This window comes from Phoxinus phoxinus, assembly GCF_949152265.1.
Source record: "Phoxinus phoxinus genome assembly, chromosome: 10".
Lineage (NCBI taxonomy): Eukaryota > Metazoa > Chordata > Actinopteri > Cypriniformes > Leuciscidae > Phoxinus > Phoxinus phoxinus.
In genome coordinates, this window is record NC_136885.1 from 11,541,693 (window position 1) to 11,552,986 (window position 11,294).

Here is an 11,294-nt window from a genome sequence, read left to right on the forward strand (position 1 = left end):
ACTGGACAATAAGGTTCCATTTGTTAACAATGGATATGGATTGTTATACATTTCAACATTTACTAATACATTATTAAAGGCAAAAGTTGCATCTGTTTATATTATTTAATGGAACTAAGCTAACATGAACTAACAATGAATAGTTTTTTTATTGACTAACATTAACAAAGGTTAATAAATACTGTAACAAATGTATTGCTCAGTGTTACAGTAGTTAATTTATTAACTAATGTTAACTTTTGTAACCTTATTGCAAAGTGTTACCATTAAGTTTATATATTTATTATTAGTGGTTGATTATGATTTAACTTTTCTATATTTAGTTAGTGTGTAATGTTGTGGTTTGAACTTTGAGCGTTGTAACTTTGCAGATGTTGTTTATCCTCAAATCAAATTTGTTGCTAATCAACTTACAGCTGTCTTAGATGATTATAATGTATATAATGGACCCATTGGTTGCATTCTACTAAAGCTGCTCTCCCTAGAGTTTAAAAGGATTTGTTAATGCAAGGTGATGCAGGTACAGAGTTTAAGAGTACCTGAAAACGTACTCGGTTACTAACGTAACCTCGGTTCTCTCTAGGAGAGGGAACGAGTACTGCGTCGAAAGACGCTACGGGAAAGATATTTCTTTTTCGAGATTGAAGCCTAAAATTAATCCTTAATTTTGTAAAATATATAAAACGCTTTTCTGTAGCATACAACCTTAGGCGGAGCAAATCGCACACCCATTGGCTGCTCCGCCAGAAAAGCACAGCCTATGCGAGGCCAGTGACGCTGACCAATGAGGACGCTTCGCGCCCTCTGCGTCACCTCCCGTCGAAACGGGCGTGGTCTAGGCCTATAAATACGAGCATAGCTGTCTCCCACTCTGATTTTCGTCACTGAAGCGACGCAGCGTGGGCACGCACGGCCTGAGACGCAGTACTCGTTCCCTCTCCTAGAGAGAACCGAGGTTACGTTAGTAACCGAGTACGTTCTCTTACGTAGAGTTCTCTCCTACTGCGTCGAAAGACGCTACGGGAACCCCTGTAACACGCCGTGCGTGCTCTTGGACCGACACAGACACCCGAGGGCGCGCGCGCCCTGGCATACAAGCACCTACACCAAGAATGTATAGGGAGAGCGGCTAGAATTAGCATCATCCCTTTATAATAATGCCCCTAAGGGCATAATAACATATATATGTAAATATTAGATATATATGAGGGGTCATAGCATGCTCATGGGACACATTGTCAGTGAGTGATGCTTAAAACATTGGAGTGACCTGGGCCGCAGCACGGGGCAGGAACACCATACATAGTCTTCTAGACCGAGAGCAGTATAGCCTGCAACGCAGGAACCTCTAGGTTATAGAACCTTATAAATGTAGACGGGGAGGCCCAGCCTGCCGCCATTCAGAAATATCTTGTAACGAGATCCCGCTATACCAAGCCCACGAAGAGGCCATGCCTCTCGTAGAATGTGCTCTGATGCCCAGAGGGCATTCCAAACCTCTAGATGCGTAGGCTAGCGCAATGGCGTCCACTACCCATCGAGACAGACTCTGTTTCGTCGCGGCTCGCCCTTTAGAGCGCCCACTGAACGAAACAAAGAGCTGCTCCGTCTGTCGAAAAACAGCGGAGCGGGACACATAAGCTCTTAATGCCCTGACCGGGCAAAGGGAGCTATTTCCGTCCTCAGAGGCCGGCAGAGCCGACAGGGAGATGACCTGAGCCCTGAACGGTGTGTTGAGGGACTTAGGTACGTACCCATGCTTCGGTTTCAACACGACTACATAGTCGTTAGGCCCGAACTCCATACAAGAGGCTCTGACTGAGAGCGCTTGCAAATCCCCCACACGCTTCACTGAAGCGAGAGCCAAAAGAAACACGGTCTTGAAAGACAGGTGCTTCATGTCAACTGAGTGAATAGGCTCAAAAAGGGCCCCTTTCATAGCGTTTAACACCGTAGAAAGGTCCCAAACGGGGACTGAAGGAGGCCTTGGAGGATTTAACCTCCTGGCTCCTCTAAGGAAACGGACCACCTGGTCATTTCTGCCCAGTGAACGGCTAAGCGTTGGATTAACGAACGCTGATATGGCTGCCACATAGACTTTGAGCGTGGATGGGGTCCTACCTTTATCCAATAGCTCCTGCAGGAAGGAGAGAATATCTGTTTCCCCGCACTGAAGGGGTGACAGACCCTGGTCTGAACACCAACCAGAAAACACCGACCATTTGGAAGCGTAGAGCCGTCTAGTAGACGGGGCCCTAGCCTGCTCGATCGTGTATAATACTCCCTTTGGGAGGTTAGCGGGTACCCGTTTATGGCCCAGACATGTAGGTACCAGAGATCCGGGCGAGGATGCAAAATCGAGCCCTTGGCCTGCGAGAGGAGGTCCCTCCTCACTGGGATCGGCCACGGGGCAGTACTCTTCAGCCGCATCAAAACTGGGAACCAGGGTTGATTCATCCAGTATGGTGCGACAAGAAGCACTGAGCATCCGCTTTTCCTGATTCGCTCCAGCACCTGAGGCAGGAGTGAGACAGGAGGAAAAGCATAGAGCGGACGGCGGGGCCAGACACTGGCCAGCGCGTTCGTGCTCTTCGAAAAGAATTCTGGGCAGTGAGCGTTTTCCTGGTTTGCGAACAGGTCTATTTCCGCTCTGCCGAACGTTTTCCACAACAGGCGCACTGTCTGTGTGTGTAGAGACCACTCTCCTGTCGGAACGTTGTTCCGTGAGAGTCTGTCTGGGCCAACGTTCAGGTGACCTGGCACATGCATTGCTCTCAGCGAGCGCAGGTTGTGCTGGGCCCATACCAGGATGCGTTCCGTCAACCTGAAGAGGTTTCGGGATCTCACGCCACCCTGGCGGTTTATATAGGCTACTACCGACATGTTGTCCGAACGGACCAGGACGTGGTGCCCTTTTATCCGAGGACGAAAGCGCCTCAGCGCAAAGTCCACCGCCATCATTTCCAGGCAGTTTATGTGTGGTAGTTCGACTCGTTCTGCCCACTGGCCAAAGAACGGTCTGCCCTCGAGCAGCGCTCCCCAGTCTGAGGTGGACGCGTCCGTGGACACCACCTTCAGGCTCGAGGAAGTCCCCAGGCTTACACCTGACCGGTACCAGTCTGACGCTCTCCATGGTGTCAGGGCTGAAATGCATTCCTGATTGACCTTGAGGCGATAATGACCGTGAACCCATGCTCGGCGTGGTACACGCGCTCTCAGCCAGAACTGCAGTGGGCGCATGCGTAGCAGGCCCAACTGTAGTACTGCCGAGGCTGAGGCCATGAGGCCTAGCATTTTTTTAAATCTCCTGAGCGGCACTATATGACCGCTGCGGAAGGATTTCGCCGCTTGCAGGGTGTTTCGCCTGCGCTGTGATGACAGCCGTGCTGTCATAGACAGTGAGTTCAGATCCAGTCCTAAAAAGGAGACCCTTTGACTGGGAAACAGTGAACTTTTCTCCCAATTGACTGTCAGACCTAAGCACTCGAGGCGTCCATGCACACTGTAAATGTACGAGGTGCTAGGGACAGGCCGAATGGCAGGACTGTGTACTGATATGCCCGGCCCTCGAAGGCGAATCTCAAAAATCGCCTGTGACGTGACGCAATTTGTATGTGAAAATACGCGTCTTTCAGATCTATTGCCATAAACCAGTCTCCTCGGCGAATTTGCGCGAGGATTTTTCTGGTCGTGAGCATTCTGAACTTTCGCTTTGTTAGCGCTTTGTTCAGATGCCTCAGATCTAAAATGGGTCTGAGACCCCTGTCTTTCTTCGGTACCAGGAAATATCTGCTGTACAGACCCCCTTCGCTCTGAGCTTGAGATAAAGGCTCTATGGCCCCTTTGCTCAATAGCTTCGCTATTTCGGCTCGAAGTAGATGTGCTACTTCTGCTTTTACCGTGGTTTCGACTCTCGCCGTGTAACGGGGAGGGCGTCGATAAAACTGTAGCGAATAGCCTCTTTTTATAGTCTCTAGCACCCATTCTGAGACCCCGGGAAGTCTTTCCCATGCATCTGCACGCGTGACTAGGGGTTGAATGTAATCTGGGCCCTGGTCGCGGAATGGCGGCGACACGAGAGCAACCGTGTGCTGTAACATGGACGCCGTGGCGTCTGAGGCGGGGGGCACGTTTAACACAGCGGGTATCCCGCGCGCGCTCGACTCTCTGAGTTGAGAGAGAGAGCACGCGGGGCGAGCCCCGTAGGGCTCGTTATGTTTGTGAATAAATGTGGGCGCGTGGTAGCGGGCACATTTCTAACACCGGTGATACTGTGTTTTTGAACTGACTGACCGTGCGTTGGTTTCGTTTTTACAGAAAACCGCGGGACCTGCAGTGTGTAGTGGTTGTGGGCACTGGATAGTGGGCACGCTCACTACATGTGATGCACAATCGACATGAATAGATTTATTTCGTGCAGACCCTGTGTTGTACGGGGCTGTGCTTGCACGGGTTGAAAAACCGGGCTCTGGTCGCGAAATGGCGGCGACACGAGAGCAGCCGTGTGCTGTAACATGGGCGCCATTGCAGCGTATGATGCGGGGACGCGCTTAATCGAGCGGGCAGCCCGCGCGCGCTCAGCTCTCTCAGCTGAGAGAGAGAGCGCGCGGTGCGAGCCCCGTACGGCTCGGCATGTTTGAGAATAAATGTGGGTGCGTGAACGCGGGTACATTTATAGCACTGGGAGTACTGTCTATTAGAACTGACTGACCGTGCATCGGTTTCGTTTCATAGAAACCGTGTGACATGTAGCTTGTAGTGATTGTGGGCACTTGAAAGCGGGCACGCTCACTACATATGATGCACAATCGACATGAGTCGATTTTATGTGTGCAAGCCCTGTATTGTGTGGGGCTGTGCTTGTGTGTACGAATGGGCACTGGGTCGTGGGCATACAGTTACACACATTACACCATCGGCCGTGGCCGGGACACCGTGTAGCACTGAGAGTACTGTCTATCAGAACTGACTGACCGTGCATTCGTTTCGTTTTTACAGAAAACCACGGGACATGCAGTGTGTAGTGATTGTGGGCACTGAAAAGCGGGCACGTTCACTAACTTACATGTGATGCACAATCGACATGAGTCGATTTTATGTGTGCAAGCCCTGTATTGTGTAGGGCTGTGCTTGTGTGTACGAATGGGCACTGGGTCGTGGGCATTACGGATACACACATTACACCATCGGCCGTGGCTGGGACACCAGAAAATACATTTTCAGATTTACCTGGGGCGTCGTGAAAACGGCGTTTGTGTGCAGGCAAACGGGCCTTGATGCCGGTTTGTTGACTGCAAAATACACTGGCACGGTCGTATATGTAGGGACTGTGCGAGCGAGAAATTTTAGTGAAATCCGGACGCGGCGGGATTTTAACACTGTAGCTTTCCTCGAAGCAGAAGTGCGCATCCTGGCTGAAAACGGGGCTTTCCGGGACTCCGCGATTTCTTCGTGAATTCAGGAAGAAAAAGGCGCGGGTCGTGAGGACGGTAACGTACGTTCCTCTGCAGAAAAGCAGCCATCCAGCCGGTAAGCGCATCGATGCTGGTCTTTCTTCGTCGACGCTCACGAGCGGCGGGGGAGGGGAGATCCTCGGAGCTCGCCCATCCCTCGCTACCCGAAGCGAGGAGAGAACAGCAGTCGTCCTCCAGCGGCGAGCACCTCGTGGTGGAGGGAGGTTCCGGGCTCCGCTAGGCACGACGCTTTTCACGGCGCGGCACTGCAGCGGGCGGAAAGATGCAGCTTCAGTAAATGAACGCCAGGCGAGTCCGCAGAGTCACCGTAGGCATCAAATCACAGTGATGGCAGCCGCCATCGACGAGAGCTGAAGCTGCGTGATCCTTACAGGCAGGAAACACAAGCACATGGTCCCCGTCGCTGAGCGGGGCTCTACACGAGCCACAGGAGGTGCGAGGCATCTTGAAAAAGACGCTCGGCTCTTTTAGTGGTGGGAAAAAAATGTGTGACGCGACGGCGAACACACACACAAAAACACACACACATAATGTAAAGGATATTCCACGCCGGAGAATCGCAGCAGGGAACGGCGGCTGAAGGCGGCGATGAATCAGCGGCTTCAGGTAAAGGGCTCGTCCTGCTGAGGTGCTTGTATCTGACGGCTGTGGCGGCTCGAATCCAGTCCTACGATGCGTGTAGCTTCGTGAAGAATAGAAAATCAGAGTGGGAGACAGCTATGCTCGTATTTATAGGCCTAGACCACGGCCGTTTCGGCGGGAGGTGACGCAGAGGGCGCGAAGCGTCCTCATTGGTCAGCGTCACTGGCCTCGCATAGGCTGTGCTTTTCTGGCGGAGCAGCCAATGGGCGCGCGATTTGCTCCGCCTAAGGTTGTATGCTACAGAAAAGCGTTTTACATATTTTACAAAATTAAGGATTAATTTTAGGCTTCAATCTCGAAAAAGAAATATCTTTCCCGTAGCGTCTTTCGACGCAGTAGGAGAGAACTCTACGTAAGAGAACCATACTTGAGTAAATGTACCTTACAGTGGAAATTACTCCATTACAATTTACAAATCACCAATTCCAATTCCACTTGAGGAAAAGTCTTAGAGTACCTGATTTTAACAGTAGGCTACTTAAGTATTTTACTTGTTCTGTACTGGTTATTTAGGGTATAACCGATATTACCGCTGCTTTGATACTGTTGATCACTGTATATTAGTTGAGAGGCTCAGGCAGTGTGTTAGTATTTCTGGCCTTGAAAGGGTTCTCCTCATACCTATCGGACAGGTGTTTTTCAGGCAAAGTTCAAAACAATGACTCATCAAGAGCATCTCTGTCCTGTGGTGTTCCCCAGGGTTCTGTTTTGGTCCCGTTGCTTTTTGCATTAAATTAGTTGCCTCTTGGGCAATTAATACATTTAAGGGTTCGTTATCATTGTTATGATATTTAATTATACATTTCTTTTAAGCCTCATGAAATTACAAACAATTATGTTCTTAAAAAAACTTAAAGAATAAAAAAAAAAAAAAAAAGATTGGATGGCAGATAATTGCTTGAAGTTAAATACTGAAAAAGTAGAAGTTCTTATTTCTGCTCCTGCTGGCCTTTTATCTTATTCTATTAAACCTTCCCTTCGTAATGTAGGTGTTATGGGACAGGCCTTAAGTCTTGTTCAGCATGCTAATTATCTGGCCAATTGTGTCCACAGTAGAGATGGAGATGACTATACATGCTTTAATTTCCTCCCTCCTTTGTTATTGTATTTAAAAAATATATATATATTACTTGTCTTAGTAATTAATCCTTGAAAAGATTACAAGGTGTTCAAAATGCTGCCGCCAGGCTTTTAGTCATCAAAGGTGGCGTTACCACTGTCGGGCCAAAAGCGAGCATGCTAGTGCATGCCAGGGTCGGTTGTGTTTCCACTGTCACTTCATAGGCTTAAATGCGGGGTAAGCGATATTTCAAAAACTCTGTTGGACATTGTTGAAATTTGAAATCAACCCAAACAAACAGACCCTTATCTTCATTGCTTCCCCTCCATAACTCACCCTAACTCAAATAACTCAATCCTAACTACCCTTCTCCGAGTTGATCTCGAACCCCCACTAACAATGACGCTAAACAACGCACTCTCTAATCGTCAGCACGACTCTCACTAGCTGTACGCACGCAATCCAGGGGTGGATGTCTTTTTTATCATAGCAGAATCACAACAAAATAATGCTTCATGAAAAATAAAGTGCAGATGATGAACAAAAGATTCAATTCCAACCAATCATACATAATTTTTAAGTTTTTTTTTAAATAGAGAATGAAAATAACAATAACTAATTTTTGAAAATGTGTAACCACCATACAATAAAAAAAAATCCATTCACTTTTTTTTTATCCTCAAAAACACTCTCAATAATCAAGCCGTTTGGATTTTCTGATTAATATGATGTCGTATTGCTTATGCTCCGCCCACGACTATGACGGACTGTCCCGTATTACCATATTTCCACCCTCAGCCATTTGTATACTGTCCGCCAAGGCAGCAATTTGCGTCTCTTGTGTTGACATGCTCCATGGAAGAGAGGGGTGGGGTGAGCAGTTGCTCATTTTCATTTAAAGAGACATGCACCGAAACGGGTCGCTGTGAACAGAGCTGTACAAAGTTTACATGAAGACCCTAAAGAACACCAGCAGGATACTGAGATCCTCTGTATAGGTTTTATTAAATGTCCCTTGCAGTCTAGACTAAAGAGTAAAGGTGACTGTGCCTTTGAGGTTGTTGTTCCTAAATTGTGGAATACACTCTCATTGGATTTAAAGGGGTCATGACATGTTTTTTTTTTTTTTATTATTATGTTCCCTTAGGTGCAATTATAGTATTACTATAGTTTTTTTTACAAAAAACTTTTAAAATGTAGTGATTTATGACCTTTTCCCACCCTGTTTCTCATCCTCTGATTCAAACAGTCTGTTTTGGGGGTGTTTCCCCTTTAAGAGTTCAGTGTTACCGCCCACTGTTATGATTGGCTAACGTCAGTGCCTATGCATCAATTATTAACGCCCCCAGCCAGAACATTTGCGGATTCAGCGTATTTAAAAAGTAGTTTAAAGTTTTAAATACATTACTTACAGTTTGCGTCGTCGTTGTTGAGCCCAGAATAGTCAGCACGGACTTATCTTTGAGCAACAGTTTTCTGGCAAAGCCAGCATCATTTTGGGATTTGTTCTCAAAACAGTCATCCTTCAAATGTATAGAACAAACGTTTAAACCAACACTCCCGTGACTGAGACGTCCGCAAAAAAATAAAGTGCATCCATTTTTCCCTGACGACTGGATCTTTCGCAGCGTATTCAAAGATGTTGTTTGTCCACAGCCAGGAACAGCACATCTGCGTGGCATCGTAATTTCCCTGTACACAGACCCACACTCGCTGTCCGTCGACTGAACACTTGTGAGGCGCGCAAGCGTGCGGGCGCGACAATGATACGAAATGAGCGTGGTTGCCTTGCGCTTTAAGCGTAGCTGTCTTGGGCTGGAGGCGGTCGTATGCAAACGCTGGTACGTCACTTCGTACCGTGACGTCACTTCTTACCATGGATCCAGAACGAGCTGTATTTAGAGCTTGATTAAATAAATGATTCGTTTATAACGGGGAAGATGTCTTAAGCTATGAAACTTGCAGGACGTTTTAATGGTACAAAGACCTCTTATATACCAAAAGATCAAGGCAAATTTGGTTTCTCATGTCATGACCCCTTTAATGTCTGTGGACACTTTTAAAAAGCAGCTAAAACCCATTTCTTTAAATTTGCTTTTGTCGAAATGTCTAATCTCGGAGTATCTGTTTTTAATGTCTATAAGTCTTATTTTGATTTCCTTTTTATATACAGATGTAAATCACTTGGTGTAGTTTTGCTCTTGAAAGGTGGTATAGAAATAAACATTTCTTACTCACTGAGCTGTGTATTAAACCTTGCAGGGCTCCAATGAATTGAATGAAACTCTGTTGAAGAGGATTAACAGTACACGAAAGATCCATCTGGTTCCATGCCAACTGGCAGACAAGTTCGTTCTGCGCTTTGCCGTGTGTGCCCGTACTACTGAGTCACGGCATATTCAGGAGGCTTGGTCCCACATCTGCCACCTGGCATCAGAGCTGCTTCAGGAACTGCCCCACTGACTGTGGTGGGCATCACATGTTAAGTCAAAAAGGTCATCTGTGCCACACATGCTATCCACACTGTCTTACTTTAACTCTACTGCCTGGGAATTGTGCATAAATGTGTGTGCATTGTCAAAATGTGCATATGTGTGTGCATGTTTGTAACAAAGGTGTCCACCAAGAGTGCAGCGTGTCTGTCTTTTGTGAGCTGGATCATATGTGTTGTCTGCTAAAAGCAATGTTTTTTCTCCAATTTTTTTTACATTTGTGGCCAAAAATTGTATTTGTTTTTTATGACCCAACAAGTTCGATTAAATTATCAAATTATTTTCAAGGTACACTATTTAGGTTTTGGTGCTTATACCTTAAAAAAACAAAAAAACATTGTTTTGGTTGTGCTTCGGCTCGTGACTGTGTGGATGAATATGGTTATCCTACTGCTCATAAAACATTCACTATAGGCTTAAGAGATATAACCAGTTTAGTTGGAAAGGATCTCAAGCTGAGTTGCTGAAGACGTTACTCTAGCTATACCCATTAATAGACACGGTACTTTCTTGAAAATAAATTCCAGCACAACACTGTATTGACTCAAACAGTTTATTTTTTTTTACATAGTGTACCTTTGAACCAAAAAATAAATAAAAAACACTTAACTTGGTTGATCTTTTTATCTGACAAAATTATTTATTAAATCTACAGCAACAGGTTTGATTTTACTATGCAAAAAGATCAGTTATTAATACTTATTACAATTTATTTGTATGACAGCCTGTCCAAAAAAAATATGTCAGCACAATTTGGCATGTTTCATTGCTTTGTCACAATTAAAACAATTGACTCCAAGCACCACTATTTAATATGATTACAAAATCGTTAAATAAATCATTAATAAAATTTAAATAAAGGGTTAATATATACATTTTCCAAGGCCGGACACCACTTTTTGCCACTACTGTAAGTGTGCATTTGAAATTGTGTCAAATGTGTGTGATATTGAAAACAAAATATGTTTTGTAATATATTCAGAGAATGTTTTCTCTTGAATTAGAGTAAAGAGAAAGTTTTCAGACTGCTTTTACCAGAGCATTGGCCTTTATTTCTGCTTTGCTCACTATTCTGCATTTTCAAAAATCTAAATCAAATATTAAGCCTAATCTCTTTCCTTTCTTTTTCTAAAAGCATTGTTCTTGACTCAGCACAGCTTCTGTGACGCGATTTTTGCAAAATTTGACTGGTACATATTAAACAGTAGTGTATATGTATTAACATACACAATAAAGTGCATTTCTCCCAAAATGTTGCGTGTGGATTGTACTGCTTCATTCTTTAGAGATGCTAAGGTTTATTTCATGATGCTAGGTTTTAATCTGTTAATTCACTATAAGCACTCATAATCTTGTTCACTCTAAGTAGACGGTTTTCTGGACCACAGATGATTTTTTTCCCCATATACTGTATATCTATACATTCTATATAACTATACAATAGTTGAGAATATATATATATATATATATATATATATATATATATATATATATATATATATATATATATATATATATATATATATGGTAAAACATCATCTGCAGTATTTGTGCTGAGGGCCACTGCCACCCTGCCAGTCTGCTGTATTTCTCCCACAGTAACCTGAAAGGAATGATCTGTAATAA

General features: G+C 45.2%; 1 protein-coding gene across 2 annotated transcripts in view; it reads left to right on the forward strand.

The window, feature by feature from the left end:
* Positions 1-10,916, forward strand: part of ddc (dopa decarboxylase) — a 34,396-nt gene extending 23,480 nt beyond the window's left edge. For both annotated transcript variants that reach the window (XM_079624719.1, XM_079624720.1), the window contains exon 14: positions 9,439-10,916. In XM_079624719.1, coding sequence (XP_079480845.1) covers positions 9,439-9,639 — 201 coding nt within the window. In that variant the 3' untranslated portion in view covers positions 9,640-10,916. The remainder of the gene's footprint in view (positions 1-9,438) is intronic.
* Positions 10,917-11,294: the final 378 nt, after the last annotated feature.